General features: G+C 32.3%; 3 protein-coding genes and 1 pseudogene across 4 annotated transcripts; 2 read left to right on the top strand and 2 right to left on the bottom strand.

Annotated features, from left to right (window-relative positions):
* Positions 1-830: 830 nt before the first annotated feature.
* LOC137820576 (uncharacterized) lies at positions 831-3,170 on the bottom strand. Its single transcript, XM_068624721.2, has 4 exons — positions 2,586-3,170; positions 1,812-1,882; positions 1,329-1,707; positions 831-1,225 (listed from the first exon to the last, which is right to left on the bottom strand). The coding sequence occupies exons 1-4, from the start codon at positions 2,700-2,702 to the stop codon at positions 1,031-1,033; spliced, it is 762 nt and encodes a 253-aa protein (XP_068480822.1). The 5' UTR covers positions 2,703-3,170; the 3' UTR covers positions 831-1,030.
* Positions 3,171-7,513: 4,343 nt separating this feature from the next.
* Positions 7,514-7,619, top strand: LOC137823223 (small nucleolar RNA R71; annotated as a pseudogene).
* Positions 7,620-10,444: 2,825 nt separating this feature from the next.
* On the top strand, positions 10,445-13,930 carry LOC137820575 (transmembrane 9 superfamily member 10). Its single transcript, XM_068624720.2, has 7 exons — positions 10,445-10,696; positions 11,271-11,435; positions 11,519-11,628; positions 11,713-11,821; positions 11,903-12,015; positions 12,260-12,410; positions 12,503-13,930. The coding sequence occupies exons 1-7, from the start codon at positions 10,571-10,573 to the stop codon at positions 13,658-13,660; spliced, it is 1,932 nt and encodes a 643-aa protein (XP_068480821.1). The 5' UTR covers positions 10,445-10,570; the 3' UTR covers positions 13,661-13,930.
* Positions 13,931-14,697: 767 nt separating this feature from the next.
* LOC137820577 (nuclear poly(A) polymerase 1) lies at positions 14,698-21,836 on the bottom strand. 2 transcript variants are annotated; one of them, XM_068624723.2, is made up of 13 exons: positions 21,709-21,836; positions 20,969-21,586; positions 20,802-20,879; positions 20,566-20,673; positions 19,928-19,990; positions 19,676-19,837; positions 18,641-18,754; positions 18,491-18,553; positions 18,051-18,380; positions 17,270-17,434; positions 16,258-17,139; positions 15,030-15,097; positions 14,698-14,914 (listed from the first exon to the last, which is right to left on the bottom strand). In XM_068624723.2, the coding sequence occupies exons 2-13, from the start codon at positions 21,086-21,088 to the stop codon at positions 14,869-14,871; spliced, it is 2,199 nt and encodes a 732-aa protein (XP_068480824.1). In that variant the 5' UTR covers positions 21,089-21,586; positions 21,709-21,836; the 3' UTR covers positions 14,698-14,868. The 2 variants fall into 2 exon arrangements, with proteins under 2 accessions (XP_068480824.1, XP_090151354.1); XM_090295228.1 differs by having other exon boundaries at positions 18,491-18,754.
* Between the last annotated feature and the right edge of the window lie 1,786 nt (positions 21,837-23,622).

The following is a 23,622-nucleotide window of genomic DNA, read 5'->3' on the forward strand; positions in this document are numbered from 1 at the left end:
TTTTATGGATTAAAAAATACATCTAAATTATACAATTCAAAATACAAAGTTGTATTATGAATTTTAGAGTTCAAAAAGTATTTTCTAGATTAAAAATACCTTCCAAACTCTAAAGTTTGGAATACTATAGAGGTGCAGGAAGAAAACATAGAGGTGAAGGAAGAAATTGGCGGCCTTTACAAAGGTAGTAGCCCAGAATAAAAAAATATTGTGGCGTGTAGATATTCACTACTTTAATTATTTACTAACTTCCACTCCAAATGGCTTTAACTAATGAAATATTCTTTCATAATAACTATTTCATCTTCCGATCATATCTACTACTGAAACTCATTATTCAATATTTGTCTTCTTATTAAGACTTATAACAGAATTCCAGTGAATGTAAATTTTCACAACTTGAAATACTAGAAGATAGCTGAATTTGGCGATCAAAGTCGCAAGAACTCAAAAATACAATTATTTGTTGGTTATCTAGTAAGTTTTGTGGTGAATGAAATTCCAGTGAACAGGAGCATGGAATTAAACAACGTTAGTGATATGATTTAGCAGGGTTTTTTTCACAAAAGTGTAATTTTTTTTCCAAAAATTATAATTTTGAATAATTTAAAAAAATAAAATAAAATTGGATAAGTCGTACCCATAAAAGTATACACCATAGATATAATTTTGAAAGAAAAAAATTCTGAAATTGTGTTGATGAGATGCAAGTTCCACTTTGAAATCAAAGTATATTTTTTTATAATTTTTTTATCCAAAATCGTAATTTTTAATAAATATACACGACTTTGGCAAAAAAACCGATTTAGCAGAGTAGATGAAATTTAACTCACTATAAACAATGATTTGTGGTGATAAATTCCCCATTTCATCTTATCTTTACATATTAAACATATAATGCTAAGCTCTATCTTTACAAAAACAAAAATAAAACTAAAAAAGGGTTAGCAAATGCAAAAAAAGAAGTTCTACATATTATCAAGACCAGATACACATTCCAAAAGAGCAGGAATTTGACCTACTCAACTGGTTAAGTTCCAACCCTCAACACCACCTGATCTTGCCAAGAGATTTTCCTCTTCACTGTCCTGTCTGAACCATTCCCAACATTTCTACAAACTGACAACTTGATGTCATTGTGCTGCTCTTCAATCACACTTGGTGTCATTCTTTTTTGTTCTTCAACCCTCATGGCCTCAGTACCAAGCAATTCCTCCTCTTCTGTCTGCTCATGATGGCACCAAAATAGATGGAAAACATAAGCCTACTGGAATGAAATATAAACAAAGACTACTTATCATTAAAACATAACATGTACAATTATTTACCGAAATCTGGTTCAAGTCAAAAAATGTACTGATGCTCTTCTTTGCAGCTTCTTTCCCACTGTGAATTCTATCTTCGTGATTTAAGTCAGGCACTGGAGCAGAATTAAGAAAAGAAGGATCTTTTTTACTAAGACTCCAAGCGCTCTGGTTTAAATCAAACATAGGAACTGTTTTTTGCACTGTGATCCCAACTCTATTGGAAATCCTTTCTTTAGAATTCAAATGAGAGGTTGTGACAGGGTTCAAAGTAGATTGCTTTCTATTATGTTTCTTGCCCTTTCGGATAAGGGTAGCATGGACTTTAAGCTTTTTCTGGTGTGAAATGTCTTGCTTTGGAGAAGGATTTTGCATCAAATATATGTAACGTTGCCTCAAAAATCTACAATTACAAGAGTGACAATTCTAAGGATAAACTCCTATGAATGAATATAAAATTATTCCACTATGAGAAAGTACTAAACTGAAATGCATGTGTTATTTTACCGAAGTTCTGTTGACAGTATTGAGTTTTTCTGCTTCGCAGACTGCAGTTTCATTCTCATGGCATTTGTTTCCTGAACATATTAAAAAGGTTTTAAGTGATGATAAATAGTTTGCCAAATTTGAGAGAAAAAAGAGCTAAAAACAAGCACCGAATAAAATCTTCCTAGAAAACTAAGTTCATCCTTAAAGATTGCATGGAGATCAGAAGCCATCCAAATGATTATATGAAACATAAAAATAAAGCCAAGTAGCTTCAGGAAGAAAAGACTTCTTTTATGTGAATCACAGACAAACACTGGAAATAAAAAGAGAAAAAGAAAACTAGAACAAATCACACTGCTATGTATGTAATAACTGTTTCACATTTATTGCATCATGCAAAGGAAATAGCGTTAGTGGCATAATGAGAGGAACAAATAGGAAATACTCAAAACAACGACAAAACTCTTAAACAGCAATATGGTTTTCATGACAATCCTTGATTGTATGGGAAATTGGGAACAAAAACTAGAGAATGACAAACACTTTGATGTTCAAGCCCGAACTACAGTCTCATATCGGTAGACAAGGAACAACAATTTCACATGATCAGAACATAAAAATATATTTTTTTTTCAAAAATTCAGCATAAAACATAAGGTTTTCTATTTCCTTCCTCCAATAACAAACGAGCGCAAAGCCAAACTACAGTAAAAAAGGCAGAAAGACATGACAAGAAAGAGTAGATCTATCATAAAATTTTCAAACTTTATGAAAATTGAGAAAAAGGGTTACCTCCTGTAGGTCCTTATAATCGTGCAAAAGACATTGATGTCTGAACCTAGCCGTCTGATCCTCACACACAACATAAGGTGCATACTCCACAGACACAACCCCTTTCATCTTCTTCATCAGATCAGAAAATAACAGAGCAAACAGCAAACAAAGAACCACCAACAACAACAACAAAAAAAGGGAAAGGTAACAAGCAGATCAATGACAAGGTGAATGCTGAGTAGGTGGTAGGACAAGACGCAAGGGTGAAAAATAGTGTTGTTTTGACAGAAAGTGAAGAAGATGCGAATGTTTAAGGTTTTGCAGAAGGGCAATTAGGGGAACACATTTTTATGATAGAGAAAGTGATGAAGATGTGAAGCCATGTATGAAGCTAATTTTCTTTCTTCTGTACTTCCCATCCTTTTGGTCCATCAAGACCCTGGTTTTTTTATGTGAGAGTGTGTTTCCATGTTTCTTCTTTCATTGATTATTGGAGATCACTTTGGGTCTTAGCAGAGAGAGAAAATGGGAATGGGAATGGGAAAGGGTGAGTGAAAGAGAAAGAGAGTGTGGGAAGGGAACAAAGGAAGATACATCATGCTCTTCTTCTCTGTTATGTTCTACTATTAATTCACGTTCCCACCTTAATTTCAGGCTTAAGCACTTTTACGCCTAAACAAACGGGATTTTTTTTAATAAACCTTCGATAAATAAACAAAATCAAGGATAAAATTTGTTTGATACTAAAAAGTAACTCTTGTAAATCTGGTTTTTGAAATAAAATATTAATTTATTTAATTATCGAGTAAATAATTTATTTTTTTCTCGAGTTAATATAATATGTAAACTTATTATTACTCAAAAAATAATTAATATAAACCCTAGTATAACTATTTACAATAATATAATATTACCGAAATCGGTACACAGCAACTCGAATTTTAAACTCTGGAGAGTGGCATTTATCCTTGGAAAAACTGGCGGGAATTTAACTTCTCAGGAATCAAATTTTTGCCTATTTTCTTTTTATTTTGTAAAAAAGTTTAAAAAAATAGATTAAAAAGATAAAAAATAAGAAATTTATAGTTATAGTATGGTCTTTGGTTTTTAAATAATGAATTTAATTGAAAATAATTTAAATAATAAAATACGATCAGTTTACTATTAATTGTGTTGTATAAATTTAATTCTTTTAAAAAATTATAACTAAATTTTTGTTATACATTTTTTTGTTAAAATTTGGAAAATAATTATTATAGATATGAAATAAATTATATAGCTGGGAATTTTTTATTTAAAATAAAATTAGATTTATATGAATAAACATGAATTGGTTAAAAGAATTATTTAACGTGTGACATTATATTACATATTTATTGAAGTATCATTGAATGATATAAGAATATTAAAAAAAAATTGAATATAAAAAAATATATATCGTACAATATTTATTAAATTATAAGATTTTTTTTTAAATAAAACAATTTAAAAATATATGAAATAATCACTACAATAAAAAAAAAATAGTTTTAACGGAAGTTTTACTTAACGAAGATTAATATAATTATATGAATTGATTTAATTAACAGATGTTATTTAAATCTTCATGTTTTAAAGTTATTCTAAATCCTAATCATAATAACGAAGACTTTTTTAACTTTCGTTAATTTTTAAATATCTATTTTAAAATTTTGACAAAATAACATTTTTTAACTTTCATTAAATTTCAAAAGTTTATTTTAAAATTTGAGCAAAAATAATGAAAAAAATTTAATCTTCGTTAAATTCAAAAGGTTTATTCTAAAACTTCAGAAAAATAATAGAGATTTTTTTAACCTCAACAAAAATAGCGGAGATGTTTTAACCTTGGTTAAATTTCAAAGATTTAGTGTAGAACCTCAATAAAACAATCTAGATTTTTAAAACTTCAATAAATAAATATAATTAAATCTATTTATAAATAACTAATTAAAGATTATATAGTTTTAATATATTTTATAACTGAATTTCCTAAAATTTTGAAAGTGTAAATTTACATTACAAATAAGTTTTTCAAAGTTTCAAAAATTTCTTTTAAAAGCAAAATAACCTTGGATAATAAGTATTTTGACAACTAATCTTGGATAATAAATATTTCATCAGTATTTACATATTTCTTATGATTTACATATTTTTTATGATTGATGGTAGTTGTTTATATAATTCCTAGTCATTTTTGTTACAAGCTCATACTTCAAAAAAACCTGACTTATGTTGTTTTAGCTTTTGATGTACCTATACTTTATGTGCAATTTTAGTTTAAGTTATAATTGTTAAAATTTAATTCTCATAATTTTGAAATATTTTAAATTAAGGACTTTATTTTAAAATGCATCCAATAATTAATTTACTTTGAAAGTGAGAAGTAATAAAGTTAATTTCTCATCGCAATATGTTCTTGCAAGCTTTGAACACATGGTTTTGAAGTCCACATCTGACAAATAATACAATTATTTAGGATATATAAAGTTGGGGCAGTAAGGGGATGGAAGAAGCAATATTGGAGTAAGAAGAAGATAGTGCATATTTAGTGTTTCTTCTCCTTTGGTATAATAGACATAAGTGTTCATGAATTGTGATTCCTTGTTATGACTACCGTTGACAGTCATTGAACCTATGTCGGAGTACAGTGTGTTTATGGTGGGAGAGAGAAGTCAGAAGGATCTTTAGATATGGTAAAAATGGGGCTGAAATATTTCAAATGGCAAGTCATTTTACGAAAATTTTGTAACTCGTGGTATTTTATGGAGGTTTTGAAACCCATAGGTTTTTAAACCCATGGTATTTAACCGGGCTTTTGAAAGACTTTTCTTGAGGTTTAAAAAAATCACGGAGAATGATTTAGCGGGAAAAATTACAACTCTATGTAAACGACTTAATAGAGGTTTTAACCCTGAATAATGTAAAAATTAACCTGTTAAAAATATTTTTTTTAGTGAATGTTGTATATTAGAACATTTAAATGTAGAGAGTTTTAAATAATTAAATTATAAATAACTTAAATAATAATATAAAATAATTGAATATATGAAATTAATTAATAAAAGTTATATATAAGTTTTTTTTTGAAATTAGTGTAATTTAAAATCGAATTTATAAAATGGAAAGATTTTTGTTTTAATTCTAAAATTGGATAATCATATATTAAAATACGATTTAATTGAAAGAAAATTGTAGGATTTTACAAAATTAAAAGAAATGATATTTACCATATACAAGTTTGACACAAAATGATTTACATTTTACAATATAAAAAAAATACGATTTAGTTAAAATATATACAATTCAAAAACGAAATTTAAAAGTTCAATTGATTAAGAAATCGTATATATAAAATACGATTTTCAAATAGAACGGGTACAGATCATACCATGTACGTTTTCAACAAATAATTTTTTTATATATAATTAAAGAATGACGGAAAGAAATATAAAAACAAGCAAGATCGGACTTGTCTGGACGAGAATCCTTGCAAGAAAACATGATTTTTGAAAGGTAAAATCAAAATAAAGATAAAAAACAACATAAAACTAAAATGTGGACTGAGTTGTCTTTCAATAAGCGATCGTTTAACGTCATCTAGCTTGACACTTATTTATTTCAAAGTAGACAACTCCCTTTGTTGCATCCTGTTGTATGCATTATTCCTCGTTACAAGAACATCTTCAACCACACCATAAGGATATTTGATGGATCTATCTGCGAACTGCATCTTGGTGGGTTGAACCTCCAAATCGCCTAAATTCAGTACGACCCTGTCCACAGATAAAGCACCTATAGACACGGGAAGATTAAAACTTCTTAGGTTCTTGGATTTTTTAAGCAAGCCTTTTTGAGTCATGATACTGCATCTAGCCTTCAGCTTTCTATTTCTCTCTTCAATATAGCTCCTATTATTCAGAAATCTCTCAAATGTTGAATCTTACTTCAGATTTTCTGCCAAATAATTTCTAGGGAGCAAATTGTCAAAAAACTTTCTCTCCTTCTCTTTTTTTTGAAGGAGCGTGAGGATATGATAAATATTTTTCAAGAACACCTCTCTTCTTATTTTCACTTTTTTCCTCCTCACTTCTTTTCTTCTCTCTTTCTTTTTCATCTCTCTTTCCCTCAGTCTCATTTTTCTTTTCTTTTTCAACCCCTACCTCATTACCATCCCTTTCTCTTTCTATTCTACAACTCTCAGAGGCAATTTTATTACAATGCTCTTATGGTTGGTTTAAACATTGGCTGAAAACTGGCCACTTTGTCTTTCTGCTACTTGTTTGGCCATTTGTTCCATTTGAATATCTATATTTCTGTCTGTCCATATTATTTCCGTGACTGGCTATAGTAGCTTTCATGACTTTTTCCAAGGTATCTTCCTATTTATTTAGTCTTTCAGTATCTGAAGGATATATAGGTTGTTGTTGTTGTTGGAAAGGACCTTGCATATTAGATGAACCATAATCTTGATTCCATACAAAATTTTGATGTTGATTGCTTCTCCAACATTGAGAATAATTATTATTGTTGGAGAAACTATCTTGCCTTCCCTGATCACCCATGTAATTTACTTATGCTTCAGATGAAGTAACAATGACCATTGGGATGATCACCTCCACAAAAATCAAACCTGATCGCTTAACTCTGGCTTTGATATGAATAAACAACATGTAATTGTTGGAGCAATTTAGCCATTTGTGCGATTAGTTGCTCAATCTGCTATGTCAAAATTTTATTTTAAGCCAAGAGTTTCTGAATACCTTGTATGTGGGGCTTGAAAATCAGTTGATGCCAATGCATCAATAATCCTTGTCGCTTGTTCTACATCAAAAGTCATCATTGTGTCGCCAATTGCAGCATCTAGGAGCATTTGTGTATTAGATTTGAGACCATTAAGAAATATGCTCAGTTGAACAATATCTTCAAACCCATGATTTGAGCATTTTCTCAATATCATCTTAAATCTTTCCCATGTCTCACTGAAGACTTCATCTGCTCCTTGTCTGAACATAGAGATTTCAAACTTTGCTTTAATGTAGTGAGAGATTGAAAAAAAATCTTTGCATAATTTTTTCCTCTACATCTTCCCAGCAAGTGAGACTCTAATTTGAAAGTGATTTGAGTCATCCTTAGCCTTTCATGCCAATGAAAAACGAAACAAACGCATATAAACAATTTCAATATCAGCTAATTAAAAACCCATTGTTCCCACTAATTCATAAAATGTGTCCAAATGTGAATATGGATCATCATGTTCCATTACTATAAATTGATAAACACTGATGAGAGTGAGAAAATCAGGATCTATTTCCTAGGCCTTGGCAATAGCAAGTATTGCAATACTAGAAAAATGTCTTGTTCCTTGGTACATGACATAATCTCCAAGTATCCTTTTAAGAGGCGGTTCTTGTTCTTTTGTCATGTTGCTTTCTTCCTGAAAGATATTAATGGGAAAAAAATAGAGTATTTTTTTAAAATTAAAAAAAATAAAAGAAGATAAATTCAAAATAAATTTGAAGATAAAATAAAAATAAATTAAAACATATATGCAAAATAAAATAAACAAAAATAAAACAATAAACAAAATAAAAAAAAAGTAAACAATATAAACATACTAAAGAAATATAAACAAGAATTAAGAACTACTAACAAAAAAATAAAAATAGTTAGAATATTCACAATATTTAGGAATTCATACTCAAAAATCAAGTTGTTCCCCGACAACAACGCAAAAAACTTGATGACTTTCTACGGCAAGTGCATCACGTTGTCAAAAGTAATAATTTGTCCCCAAGGACGGATATCATCCAACAAGGAACGGTGAATTATCAAGTATAATAATCGTTAAATATAAAATAGAACAATAAAAAGTGTGTTGAAAGTGATTGTGTTGGCGATGATCATTAAGAAAACAATCAAAGAATTGATTGCTTCAAGTTGGAAAAATAGGGATTATGTTTCATTTGTCTCACTCTTATATATTTTGCTTAACATGTTAACATTATGTTCTTTGATTGAAATTGATGCCCATATAAAAGTCATTTATATCGATTCCTCACATATAAAGTTCTTAAGAATGTTCCTTAAATATCGATCCATCGCATAATTACAAGAACAACTTAGAATCAAGCTCAGACGTTAATAGCAATTAACATTTAATTTAAGTCTATTCTTAGCACTCAAATATGTTAAGTATTGTTGTTTAGGTCATAAGTCTAAAAATATTTTCTAGACAAATTTAAGATTCTCAAACATGTCGCAAATATTTAGAAGCAAAACAACAATACCAATAATCAATCAAGAACAAAATATTATATCATAATTAAATATCACCTCAATACCTAAGAATTTGAACAAATTACTCCCAATACCAGAGGATAGACTTAGTCACGCATATTTCTAGCACCTTCCATTCTCCCAATTGGTTACAATTCACTCAATGGTGTTTTCCTCTCAATCCGGCACACTAGAGTTGTGCCTCTAGCCCCCTATTTAACCTAATTTTGCTAGGGTTAGGTGACTTCCTGCGTCGCGCTCATGGGCTTAATGATAAAAACATAAAAATAACCCAACGAATCTGACGCATTCTCGCTGCTGAGTTTGACTCTTTTTTTTCTCTTTTGTGCGTTCTAGGCCTTCCAGCTTTCTCTTTTTAGCATATATCATTTTTCTTTAGTCCAAATCTCCATTCTTCTCTAAAAATCTGCAATTAACACCAAATTTGATAATAAAATATTTTTATTCAATTAAAGATCATAAAAAATGTAAAAAGATATAAATTAATAAATTAGGGATTATTTTATATGTAAATACTCATAAGTGTCTATATTTTAATATGAAATATTATGGAAATTAGGCACTTATCATGGCACCGAACATAAGTTATCTTTTAGAAATATCATATTTGACCTTCCTTAAATACTTTCATGGATTTTCTTATTGCTTGGTTTACCTAAGTGCTTCGTGTTCAATTGTTGGACAAAAATTAAAAGATATTAGTGGTATAATTAGATGGGAGTAACAAATATCCAATTACTTATAAAAAAAAAAGATTAGAAAGGGAACTAGGAAAGTTAAAAGATAAATAAAAGTTTATTTTGTTATACTATTGACTAATAAAAATGGTGAAAACATTATCATTTACTACTATCAAATGATAGTTTGGACGAACTTTGTGTCAGAAGTCAACAAAATATTTGTAAACATTTGATTATTTTGTGAAATCCTTTACATTTTTGTATTTGATGTAGTTGAGGTTAAGGATGAACTATTATTAAACCTAAAAGTCTCCAATCTCTGTTTTTATGACTCACACAATGCTTCTCTTTGTCTGTAAAAATGTTTTAAAAAAGATTTTTGTGAACAATTTTATAAAAGCTTTAGACAAGCCGGTTCAATTAGTTATCCCTAATATTTGTGTATTATATGTTTTGTTTGGACATATAGTTACCGAAAAGAAGTGTTTGTCGAAGTTTTTCCCACCATATTCTTTATATAAGGATAACTCATAAAAATGTGTAAGTTCTTATCTGGAGTGAATATATCAACTTAGGGTGCTATTTGTATATATGAACAATCAATAACTACTTATTTTCGGTCAAGGGCAAAGATTAAATGGATAGAAATTTATTACAAAGTGTTTGAACCAAACAAACATCACATTATTTATTTCGAAAATCATATCTGGAAAATTTTAGCAATTTTTTTGTTGAATAAGACAAAATTACCACCCACGTACCCGAAACTGCATAGAAAAATATGTTAATTTTTACGGCTTTACATACGAGAATAGTTATTACATTATGATAGAAAAACGTACAAATGGCCACATAATGTTTGGTCCAACAACTAAAACATCGTTTTGTAACGAACAAAGCAAGAAAACTTGAAAGGCAAACTAGTACGAGGAACGAGGGGAAGAGGAAGAGAACGAGGAAAGAGAGAGAGAGAGAAGGGTACGTTGATCTACGTTGTTTGAAACCATGGCGAGAGAGCTTCTCGCACGCAATCTGGGTCTATGGATCTCTGTGTGTTTGCTGCTACTTGTTCGTGTCCATTTCGGAACTTGTTTTTACCTTCCTGGTGTTGCACCCGAGGATTTCCATAAGGTCATTTACCTTTTTCATTCAAAAACTGCTTGTGTCGTCGTTGAATTTTCAGTTTCGTTCTTTCTTTTGAATTTGTGGTCAAACCACCATTGTATGATTTTTATTTTCTGGCTTTGTTAATTAAGATCCTTATTCAGTTCTAAAAGTTGGCCAATGATGATGTTTTTTTTTGCTTGTTGGAACATTCAACGTTGGTTTGAGAGATCCGAGCATTATGGTATCTGGGTATAAAATTCTTTATAACCAGAAGTGAACGTGTTCCTGTGGCAGTCCTTTTTACTTGATATCGTTTACACTTTCTTTTTTATAATTTTCGTTATCCAAAATACTGAAGAATCTAAATTTTGCAGTTCACGTGATTGTATTATTGATTAGTTGCAACGGTGATGAGATTGCTTGTGCATGAATATTTTCCTTTCCATGACTGTTTTACACATTTTATTTTCCAAAGTAATGTTGACGTAAATGACACTTCACAGATTATTCACATGATGCAATTAATGTTCATTGATCAGAATAGTTTTTTCTAATCATACTTTTGCGTAAAACATCCTATGTTGTTCATTGGTGACAGGGGGATCTGTTGAGGGTGAAAGTGAACAAACTATCTTCCACAAAAACACAGCTTCCTTACTCCTACTATTCACTGCCTTATTGTCATCCAGATCACATTGTTGACAGTGCAGAGAATCTTGGGGAAGTCCTTAGGGGTGACCGAATAGAAAACTCTCCTTACGTGGTTGGTTTAATTTTTGCATCATTCTTCCATGTACCATTTAGTATGTACAATTACGAAATACTGAAACAGTTTTATTCTTCAAGTTCAAAATGAGAGAACCCCAGATGTGCAATGTTGTTTGTCGGCTAACTCTCGATGAAAAATCAGCCAAAGAGTTCAAGGAAAAGATAGATGATGAATATCGAGTTAACATGTGAGTCACTGATGACGTTGTATTTTGCTTAGCCATTTTACCTGACAAAAAAATGTCTTCTATTGTATACTTTCAATGTTGCAGGATTTTAGACAATCTTCCTTTGGTTGTCCCACTAAGACGACCTGACCATGAGTCTTCGTTGGTGTATCTGCATGGCTTCCTCGTTGGCCTTAAAGGACAGTATGCTGGTGTAAGTGTGCTAGCTTAATGACCTTTGTTTTTGTCATTGGTTTGTATTTTATTTTGACATTTCAAACAAAAATGTTGACAGAACAAGGATGAAAAGCATTTTGTCCACAACCACTTAACATTTATAGTTAAGTATCACAGAGATCCAGTGACAGAGACTTCGAGGATTGTAGGCTTTGAGGTTAAGCCTTTCAGGTTGTATTATGTCTCTTTCCTTATTGGTTTCATCCATCGTTTGATTTGAGAAAACAATTGTTCTTTTCTTTATTTCCTATTTTCTGAATTTTATACACTGGACAAATTGAAAACGAAAGACGATAAAAAGTTACTTCTATTATTTCTTACCCAACCCTTTGAAACAAGAAACAAAATATGTTTTTTTCAAACCAAAAGTCTAGTTAATAATAGTTGTAAGTTGAAATTACTCCTATGAATACAGCGTAAAGCATGGATATGAAGGTGAATGGGATAATGGCACGCGCTTAACTACATGTGATCCTCATGCAAAAAAGTTAGTCTCAGGCTCTGAGCTTCCTCAAGAGGTTGAAGACAAAAAGGAGATTATTTTTACCTATGATGTTGAGTTCCAGGTTAGTTGCGCTGTTCATGGCAATGAAATAAGGGTGCATGGGAGAATTGAGTTTTGATGTTCATTTCTTCTTTAAATCTGTATATTTTGTAGGAGAGTAATTTGAAGTGGGCATCTCGCTGGGATTCCTATCTACTGATGGCTGATGATCAAATTCATTGGTTTTCGATTGTTAATTCTTTAATGATTGTACTTTTCCTATCGGGCATGGTGGCTATGATAATGTTGAGGACACTTTACCGAGATATCTCTAAGTACAATCAATTAGAGACTCAGGAAGAAGCTCAGGAAGAGTCAGGGTGGAAGCTTGTTCATGGGGATGTTTTCAGGTCTCCTTCCAACTCAGATCTACTATGTGTATATGTTGGAACTGGTGTTCAATTTTTTGGAATGATTCTTGTCACCATGATCTTTGCCGCACTTGGATTCTTGTCTCCCTCAAACAGAGGGGGGTTAATGACTGCCATGCTCTTGCTCTGGGTCCTTATGGGACTGGGTGGTGGCTATTCTTCAGGGCGTCTTTACAAAATGTTCAAGGGACCAGAATGGAAAAAAATTGCTCTCAAGACAGCCTTTATGTTTCCTGCCATTGCTTTTTCAATTTTCTTTGTGCTAAATGCTCTAATCTGGGGCCAGAGGTCTTCTGGGGCTGTCCCATTTGGTACAATGTTTGCTCTTGTATTCTTATGGTTTGGCATCTCAGTCCCACTTGTGTTTCTTGGTGGTCACTTTGGTTATAAAACGCCATTGGCTGAGGATCCTGTAAAGACAAACAAGATTGCTAGGCAGATCCCAGACCAGCCTTGGTACATGAACTCAGTCTTTTCTGTTCTAATAGGAGGCATACTCCCATTTGGTGCTGTCTTCATTGAGCTTTTCTTCATTCTCACGTCAATCTGGTTACATCAATTTTATTATATATTTGGTTTCCTGTTCATTGTGTTCATCATCCTCATTGTTACTTGTGCTGAGATCACAATAGTTCTCTGCTACTTCCAGCTGTGTAGTGAGGACTACCATTGGTGGTGGAGGTCATATCTGACTTCTGGTTCCTCTGCCCTCTACCTTTTCCTGTATGCTGCATTTTACTTTTTCACAAAGCTTGAGATCACAAAACCAGTATCTGGAGTCTTGTATTTTGGATACATGCTGCTTCTTTCATATGGATTCTTCGTGGTGACTGGCACAATTGGTTTCTATTCATGCTTCTGGTTCATAAAACTAATCTACTCATCAGTGAAAATTGACTGATCCATGGCTTGTGAAGGAGAAATGTCTGGATTGTTAAACCATTTCAGTAAAGCTTTGGTTGGAATGGGGAATTGTGGGGATTCTTCTCCTAGATCTTTAGTTCCAGCATTGAAGTCAAACATTCAGAAGTTTTTAATCTCTTGGGTATATAGGTTGTTTTACAGTTATGATTTTATTTGAATATATTATGCAGGGATCATTTTGTATACTAGTACTTTTCCCTCACAGTTCTCTCTTTCTAATTCAATATCTCTAATTGTTTTGTCTAACACACCCATTAGGACCATTATCTTGATGTCCTCAATGTCGGATATCACAGTGGTAAATATATACTAATATAGAACATGAAATACAGTTAGAGTTTTAGAATATTTATTATGTGTGATATATGATGAAGCTACCATTTAATGATTTTTTTTTCTTTATCATTTATTGCTAATTTAATGAAAATAAGTGACATATAAGGACATATAGTTTACTTTTTATTTTATCAATACACTAATAATGAGAAGGATAACTTTATATGCTTACAGAAGAAACTCTTGGGGTTAATATTTTGTAATTGTAAAATTTATCTTCTAAAAACATTTTCTTCTCCCTTTTTTCTTGTCTATATTTTATTAAAATTTATTCCACATTTATTCAGATATTCTCCATCATTGTTAACACTTTAACACGATGGTATCAAGTGCTTAAGTATTCTCGAGGGATTTTGAGATAAAAATAAGAGAAGCTGAAAAGTTAGAGGAAAAAACTCCAAACAAAACTAAACACACGCACACAAAAAAGTGTACTTAAAAAAATAACAATTCATAAAATTTTAGTCAATTTGTTGATAGTGTAATAGTTAATGTGCAAGATCTTATAGTGTTTAAATCTAACTAAATTTTAAAAAATAGACTTGTAAACTGGTTTGTGAAATGAAGATTATTACACTTACATGCTGCATTTTATAACTATTTCTAGTCGGTCTGACACTTGGGGTTTCCTCATCCAAGAAACATTCATGCTAATAATATATATAGACTACACACAACTTATCAAAATCTGTATTTATTTTCCCGGTGCAACATATTCTCACGTACATATCAAAGAAAATTGATCGCTTTTCTAGCTCAGGTTTATTTACTGCATCATAATAAATAAAGGAGGAACTCGAAATGTCAATTTTACACAAATCAGATAGCTGCAGATTAAGTTTGAAGTGTCTAAGAACTCTTGTCAGCAGCTTTTCCTAAGGAAGTGAAGTTCAACCTGAAAATAACGAGTCAACCAGAACAAAATAAAGACTCAACCAAAATAAGTCTCAAGTACAAGTAGGAGTTTGGAAACCAGGACAAGTAGAATATTAATAGCGGATATTATATACCTGATAAGAGGCTTCTTCAGTGCAGGAGCAGGAGGCACGGTTAACAATGGTGCTGTTAGCTCAGCGGGCTTTTGCCAAAAGGAAGAGAGACAAGTGAAGAGAGAAAAAAGAATGGTCAGAACCGCATGCTACTGCATGGTAAAATAACTTTGCTATTTTCATACATTCAATGCTGCTGTACTGAACAGAATTCATCAAGAAATAAAATAAGTATCAAATGCATATTTTAGAATATGTGGAAGAAAATGACAAATTGACACTCTCATCTAAATTCAGAAATGAACCTATCAGATTCATGCAATTTAACACCCAGAAAACAACTGTGACGTGGCATCCTTTAAGAACATGATAGAGGACAATATAAAGTCTTTACATTTCCCATGTATTTAACTCCTGCAGTATTGCAGATGTGGTTTGGTCATTTAAGTTTTTTATTTTGCACAATACTAATTTCTACTGCTAGTCACTAGCTGGTTTCATCTTATCATCATGGTTATCTAGTTTGGGTGACCACAACACAACTACCAACAAACAGCCCAAAACCGACCACCACAGCAGCAACATGAACAAACACCAACCACGCACCAAGCAATACACCAGACCACACCAAACTAGAACTCCGCAATGAACCCACCACCTTCAATGCTGCTGGAACGAAATCAGAGAAGAGGATGGACAATCCCTAGACATGAAACCAAGAAACAACCCAAATAGACCAAACTCAATTTCAAATTGTCCTATGCCAATACCTCCAATTTTTTGAAACCATTCAGGCCCCACAACTCATTAAAAACAAATCCCAAATTGGCAATTGTCAAGAGGGAGTTTGCCACATGGGAGTGTGTCAAGATATCCGGACACTATCTATTATCTATATGGACCCAGATAACCTCATCAAACATTTGTATACTAACATATATCATGCTGTTGTTACTCGTACTACATAACATTGGAAAAATTGCAAGCAGATTCTCTCTAGAATATAGTAATACAAAAGTACAACCAACAGAAGGAACCAGACATTGTGCATGCATATGTACTACATAAGGCAGATTATGAAAACAAGTCCAACAAATCCGTTCCTATGCAGATTGGACTGACTTTTGAGCAACTTCGGTACATAAAATAGCAAGCTAGGGAAATGATATCTACAATTTAAAATTGCTGCATATTTTATTGAAGAATCTAACCAATTTTTCTGAAATTTGAAGCATAAAAGGAAGCTAACCTCAAGCTCCTCCAATCCCTCAGAGGAGCATAAACGAGTTGAACTAGTTTCCATATAAACAATTGGCTCTTCTGCCACTCCAGGCTTTGGGACTAAAGATTCAGTTACGTTATTTTTTATGTTCCCACCAGTATCTTTGACTTGATTTCTATACCGAGTGTCATCTTCAAGCTCTTCAGGTTCTTCTGGAAAGGATTTATGTGCATCATAAGGACCGGACATAATCTTTTCAATGGCTAGGTTTTCTTCTTCTTTAGAACTAGATGTATCAGTAGCAGCAATAATAGGGTTCACTAGTTGGTTGGTTGTTACAAATCCATTGGTTTCACTATCCCCAGAAGGAATCTCCCCTGGAGATCTCAGACAAAGTTTCTTGCTCTTTTGTCCGTCAATACCATTGACTTCTGATTCATCCAATTTAATAGGAGTCGTATCTTCATAAACTTCCCTGCTGGGGAGAGGTGAAGATACAGGGGACTTGGAATTCTTTGAATTATTATCCACGTCATCCTCTGATTTCCTTCTCTTCTTCATATCATCTGCTCCAACTGCAGCTCCTTTACCTCCTTGAGACTCCAACTTGCAGCTCCTTGCTGGGCAGGAAGGTCGGACACCACCAGGGAATATGTATGTAGGTATGTTGCGGCGTTTCACATGAGACACATGGATATCCATTCCAGTTTTCCATAGTGTGTAAGCATTAACAGAATGCTTGAATTCTTCAACAGTTAGCCTTATATCAAACTGTTCACCTTCATTCACTGGAACTCCTTGCTTACGCTGCAGACCCATGAAGTAACTGTGATGAAAAGGTCTAGATTTGTCTGAGAATTCACCAGGATGTGGATGGCATTGAAGCATACCATAAGTGTGCCTCTCAATCTAGAAGTTTTAAGAACAGCCAAATTAGTTATATATAAATTGGAAACAGACAATACACAGTTTTATGCAACCCCTTGAGTAGAAGAAAATGTGACTTAACAAAAAATAAATAAATTATACAGTGTCTTACCTTCAATGTTAATTGGCGGAGACGAGATTCAACCCAGCCTTTCCATTGTCGGAGGTCATCTGAATTCTCTGCTGTTATGTCTATCTGTAGATAATTCTTGTAAGATTCAAAAAAGGGACAAGGCTCAAAAAGAGTATCCCAATCGGCCTTGCTAGCCTCCATAGCCTACAAATACCAGAAACATAAAACTGATGTGATCCAATCATCATCACAAAAAAACTATACGATATACCAAAAATTTATATTTAACAAAATCAAAGCCATAACATATCAATTTCCACAGGGTACTGTTGCTTCCACAATATCGACATTCATTCCATTTATGAAAACTTCAAGCAACCAACCAACTTCCAAGACTTATCTCATCTAACATGGATCAACAACCACTCCTTTTACTAAAACTTTAATACTGGAAAAAGTATTTTATTTTGATAAAAATATAAACTTATCTATTGCCTATAATTCAAAAGTATATGCAAACTTATCAAATAAGTTAATTTCACCCTAGATATCTAGCATAGCTTCAATATAATAACTGTCCCACTGCCGAATCATCTGATCATGGGAAATCTAACTTGAAGACAGTATAACTGCCCCATATAACCATCTTGGGACAATGGTGAAGCCCCCATACAGTTAACAGGAAAAAACAAGAGAAACAATTTTGAACTAAATTTGTTTCGATTTCTAAACATTATATTTGTAGACAATGAACTAGATTGATCGATTGAGTTTTTTCCAGAATTTTTTAAGAAACATTCTTAAAATCATGAAACCATACCTCACACATTTCACTTCCCCTCCCAAACTCATCTGACATAACACGCAATGTACTTGATGTCACATTGTATGTAGAATTCATGCAAGGATAAGCAGGGGTAATTATAGGCATTAGATGATATCTATCCTTGGGATTTCTTCTAGGATCCCAAACTGGTAGTCCAAGAGATCCTTCTTCAATAGCACAAAGCATGACTGGATTTGGCCATCGCCATTGAGTATATACCCTAAAGAATCGAGACACTAACATATTAGGTAGTGCATTAGGATATAACTGGCATATTCGAGCAACAAGCAATGCCAGATTTATACCACCAAGAAAACCAGCAACCTGCGCCAGAAATAGTCAGAGAATGAATTAGGAAAATCAGAAGAGCATGTCAAGAAATAGTGAACAAATTCAGAATAGCAAACAAGCCATCCTGTGCGGTAATGTCATACATTTGAATAAACACCACGACGTTTTGCCCAAAACCTCATGCACCTCAATGTTGTGCGAAAAGTCTGCATTTCACAATCAATATGATAATAATGCCACAGAAAAGCCGACCAAACACAAATGTATGCAAGTATAAATATTATATCCACCACCTGAATATTTGGAACCAATCGCAGGACCAGATCAGTTACTCTACAACCATTAAGACTACGAACAGTTTGTTCGTCAACATTTTGTAATATTGATTCCTGTGATATATCTAAGTCCTGCACAAAAAATCCATCAGTATTAAATGGTAAACTAAAGGTAAGATACAATTTACACAAGATTCATAAAGCCTGAAGAAATCACATATGGGGGAAAGGAGATGTATTCACATCTGTAGAAGTTTAATTCTCAAAGGAACTAAAGGGCCATTTGAGGAAAAAAAATTATTTTCATTTTTTATTTCCTGTATTTAAAAGTTTGCATAGGAAATGGTGAAAATAGAAAACCACAGAAAATTATTTACATTATTCCCAGTGCATACTTTTAGAAACAGGAAACAAAGTGAAAACAGGGTAACTTTTTTTAAATTAAAAGTAAAAGGTGAAAAGAGGAAATGTTTTCTCCAAGTAAACAGCCCTTAAGGGTCTATTTCTTTCCTGATTTTGAAATCTGTTTAATTTTAAAAAATAGAAGCAAACAAAAAACAACAATAAGAGTCATTTCTTAAAACTATCTCTTTTTCTTCAGTTCTTAAATAAAAAACTATAAAGTCTATAAGTTGTTTCGGATTTTTACTGTCAGTTTTCTATGACTCGTGTTCCTTGCATCCTCACATCTTCTTTCCCTACTTCTACTTTCTAAAAATTAGATTCTAAAAGTTGTTTTATAAAATAGTATTTAAAAACTAAAGAATAAATCAAGATACAACCTAAATGTTCTATCATCAAAAAAATAATAGTTGCTTCCCTAATAGTAAGCACTGATGAAAAATCTATTAATCTTTAATCCTGTAACATTTCAGGGAGAAAAATACGATACTATCAAAAGCATCTATCGTATATCATGTAATCTTCTTCAATTCAGAATGCTTTCAAATTGTCTAAAATTCTGCGAATGAGATGTGGAGATAAAACAGACAGGAACAACAACTGTGCCTAAAACAATTTTAGTTGTTTTTGCATAAAATATAAATCACTTACTTCAGGAATAACCCACAAAGCTAATCTAGCATACAGGAGATCGACAGAAATTCCATTAAACTTGAATTTCATTACAGGGACATGAGCATCGGGCACAGGGTGCAACTCTGTTACTTCTTGCATCTCAGATAGCATCTTCCATAGCTCCCCAAAGAAATCTTCCTGAGGCCCATTTAGTAACAACTTTAGCTGATACAAGATATGACCTAGAAAAACTATATGTACACAATAAAATTGAAAGAATTAGCATACATCTCTGGTTGCATGTCTAGGTCCCACACAAAGAGTATCTATATCAGCTCCAGGGCCATGCACCTACAGGTTTTGGAGTGAAGAATTCAGTAAAATAATAAACATAATGAAAAAAATATTGCAATATATTGGATTGCATAGCCTTTGATCTCAGTTTTGGTCCTAATTTCATATTTTGTGTGTTTTTCTATATTTGCCCCACAATCTCAGAAAATTTTGTCTGTACAACCCAGTATCCATTATCAAGGTTTCAGGAAACATGGAAAAAAAAAACTCAATGGATGTGCAGAAGTGTCTGTTTACTGCTACTGTGGGTCGGCAGGCTCATAATGCTGGAGATTTAGAACGAGGTTTCAACAACTATATCTTGTGTGTGACAGATTCTTGTCTTCACCTCATCATAGGTCAAAGCTAGTGGTTTGTCTCAATAGTTTCTATGCAACATATAAAATAATCATTGTGAAATATATAAAGGGTTAATGATTGTATCATGTTTCTTCAACTCAGTCCCAGATCATTTCTCTATACATGCTTTCTCAGCAGGCACTATATGCTCGGATACAATAAAAATGCAAGGCAAAAAGATTAAATCGCGTAGCACTGATGAAAAAGACAGGAAGATAAGAATAGCTCCATACCCCCAATCGATAAGAGCCAAAGGTGAAAATCTTGGCATTTGCTTCTTGCACCAGTTGTTCATTGAACCCCTTTCCTCGGCTGATGTTCTTAACCCAAATCTTCACAATCTAATACACACCACAACAGCAGAATAAAAAAGAATATTCATAATGATGTCCACTACAGTTCCAAGTACTTCTTTTGGGTGGACAAAACTTTATGAAATAAATTTGCATTAATCACAAACAAATTCCACCTGGTCCAGCCTGCCAAGAATTTCCTCCCTACCCACAGCCTCCTCCTGACTCTCGTACAATCCAACACCTTGCAAGTACTGAACACCCAGAATCCATATTCAGCATAAAGTAACACTCGAAAACCTAGTAAATACATACATGAATTCAAAATAAGTGCAAACAACACCTTCTCAAGTTCTCGCGTCTTGATCACATCATCCTCAGTTGGTCCAGCCAATGAAATAGGCTCAGTTATGCCTAATCTTTGCTGCCCATTATTCTGATTGCTCAATCCAGGGATTCCCATGAACAAACAGTACACAATTTTTTTTCCTTTTTTTATTGTATAACAATATATTTTGTTTCAACGATAGGGAGAGCGAGCAGCTGTGAGAGTTATCAATTATCGATGATATTTTTCAATTCTTTTCCAAACATAATCAAATAGAAAGAAGATGATAGAACTGGAAGAGGAAAAAATCTTAAAAAAGAAAAAAGAACACTGTAGCAACGCTGTGATAATTGTTGATTGTACACTATTTGGGTGAAACGTTCAAAGCTATGAACTTTGATCACAAAAACACGAAACAATAAAAGGGTAATAAGAAATTACAAAGCTGCCCAGAAGCATTTCATTGCAAACGAGAACCTAGACATAGTACAAAGCTTCTATATTGAAACCCTAAAGTACTAAATCAGCACCTAGCAATCAAGAGACCCAGATGAATCAGAACTGAAAAGGCTTCAACTTGATGAATTCTTGAAACTGCACCACTTCCACCATAGACGAATTGCACCTCAAAAGCTTCAATTCAAGAACATATATTCAATTAATACATATATAATCATATAAATTTAAAAAAAAAAAAAACATTTTAGAAAGATAGAACATCAGAATTGCAGAGAGACAGAAAGACGAGTGCTTACGGAAGGAAAGAGTGGATGTGATTTCGGTAACTACAGTTTTGTGTTGATGAACAATGACGAAGATACAGAGAAAATAACAAACCCATTTACTACAGCGTGGATTACTTATTAGTAATAATGTTATATAATATTATTTGGGAAAAAATTTATCACGAAAATAAATATTTACTAAACTATTTAAAGCTTAGTTTTTTATTTTAAAAATTTCGTATGTCCCGTATAAGAAATAGTATTTTTTCTATTTTTCTAATCTTGTTGACAGCTCGTTTTTCAAATTTAGAAATACAGCGTTTTTAATTTTTCAAACACCATTTAGATCAGTTTTTTTTTTTATAAAATGTTATTTAAACCATTTAAAAACAAAAAATATACATCTCAAAATTAAGGAAATCATAAACGGAAAAAAAATTAAAATGACTACAATTAAATTTTACAAAATTTATATTTTATAAATACCAAATATATATTTAACTTATATTTTTTTGGAAAGTGAAAATGTCTTTATATTAGATGTTGGAAGGTGAGCTTTAGAAGAGACAATTAGAGCATCATATTAAAATATGGAGTCATCTCAAATTTATTTTGTATGAATTTTGATGATTTTTAGTTTTTTTAACTAAAATTTCAGCCAAACATCATTTTCATCAAATTTGAAAATAGAATAATGATCTTCACCTAAATTAAAATAAAAATAAAAATAATTTCCAATCATATTGATCTTTCGTTCCATTTCCTCTTCAACTCAACAAGGATATATTGCACCTCCTCACTCGTCTTTCCTCGCCTCTACGTCCGTGCAAATGACTGGATACAAATAGGGGATATTTGTCTTTGTCCATTCACATGCATAGTACATTCGTGGATACAAACAAAGCATTAGGAATTGGATGGCAAAGATTGATATATGATGTTTAAAGATAGAAGGAATTAAATTAAATAATTATGATTTTAATTCTTTAAATTAAGAAATTCATAAGAAAAATTTTGTACGAGTCTTGTTTCGGAACGTAGTCACTCGTGGCTAACCCGTCAAGTATTCTTCAAACACTTAGCTACTTCTGGCTAAAAATCATAAGTACTATTTTAGCTTGTAGTCACACCTGACTAACCTAACGAGTATTACTTAACAAATAATCACTCTTGACTAAGATAAAGATTGTCTAAGGTGTGATCAAAAGATCACACGTTTGCTCACTAGAAAATGGTAGCACCTTTTGACGTTTACAAGTTTTAAACTCACTATACTAGTTTGCCAAACATACAACAATGTTCTTATAGAGCTTTTAGGGTACAAAAAATATTTTTACAATATTTTAGCACTTTGAAAACCAAACTTGTTCTTGTTCTTTTCTTCAAAGGATGTCTTTATAGATGTTGAAGAAAAGAGTCATTGAAAATTCTTTTTTGGACATGGTGTTTCTTCATTAAGAAACATCCCAATGTACTTATCTCTCCTTGGACATGGTGTCTTTATTTGAAAGTGTGTAAATTAGGGAGCAGTACGAAGCAAATGGACTTTTCTAGGATTGCCAAAGCATACACTAGATACATTAGGGAGTTATTGAACCAAAAACAACTTTTGTTCAATTTCCAAGAGATCATTGATGTGACATAAACTTTTCCATATCCTCTTGGAAGACAAATGAAATTGACCTTCTTTGCTACATAGAATAAGCATAAAGATATTCTTGAAGTACTATGTTAGTTTAAGAGTGGATGCACAGAGACTATACAATGTTGCATTGTTTGACAGATGAAACATTTGCGTCTTACATGATTTATTGTTGAATAAATATTTCGTCTTATAGATAAAACATAACCATGTTTTATACTTTGTTGTTATTAACACTTACCAAAATCATGGGATGTTGGGCTTTTCTCTAACACTTAAGTAGTCTTAAGCTTACATTTGGG

This window comes from Phaseolus vulgaris, chromosome 9 (assembly GCF_051622355.1).
Source record: "Phaseolus vulgaris cultivar YP4 chromosome 9, ASM5162235v1, whole genome shotgun sequence".
In the NCBI taxonomy this organism is placed as follows: Eukaryota; Viridiplantae; Streptophyta; class Magnoliopsida; order Fabales; family Fabaceae; genus Phaseolus; species Phaseolus vulgaris.

Excerpts from the sequence above, each read along its gene's own strand:
- LOC137820576 (XM_068624721.2), bottom strand. The coding sequence starts at position 2,702 with ATGAAGAAGATGAAAGGGGTTGTGTCTGTGGAGTATGCACCTTATGTT. Across the intron at positions 1,883-2,585 it reads ATTATAAGGACCTACAGGAG|GAAACAAATGCCATGAGAAT; the intron begins GTAACCCTTTTT and ends TAATATGTTCAG. Across the intron at positions 1,708-1,811 it reads ATACTGTCAACAGAACTTCG|ATTTTTGAGGCAACGTTACA; the intron begins GTAAAATAACAC and ends TTGTAATTGTAG.
- LOC137820577 (XM_090295228.1), bottom strand. The coding sequence starts at position 21,088 with ATGGGAATCCCTGGATTGAGCAATCAGAATAATGGGCAGCAAAGATTA. Across the intron at positions 19,838-19,927 it reads CTAGACATGCAACCAGAGAT|GAAGATTTCTTTGGGGAGCT; the intron begins GTATGCTAATTC and ends AATGGGCCTCAG. Across the intron at positions 17,140-17,269 it reads TCCGCCAATTAACATTGAAG|ATTGAGAGGCACACTTATGG; the intron begins GTAAGACACTGT and ends TAAAACTTCTAG.
- LOC137820575 (XM_068624720.2), top strand. The coding sequence starts at position 10,571 with ATGGCGAGAGAGCTTCTCGCACGCAATCTGGGTCTATGGATCTCTGTG. Across the intron at positions 11,436-11,518 it reads TAGAAAACTCTCCTTACGTG|TTCAAAATGAGAGAACCCCA; the intron begins GTTGGTTTAATT and ends TTATTCTTCAAG. Across the intron at positions 11,822-11,902 it reads TTAAAGGACAGTATGCTGGT|AACAAGGATGAAAAGCATTT; the intron begins GTAAGTGTGCTA and ends AAATGTTGACAG.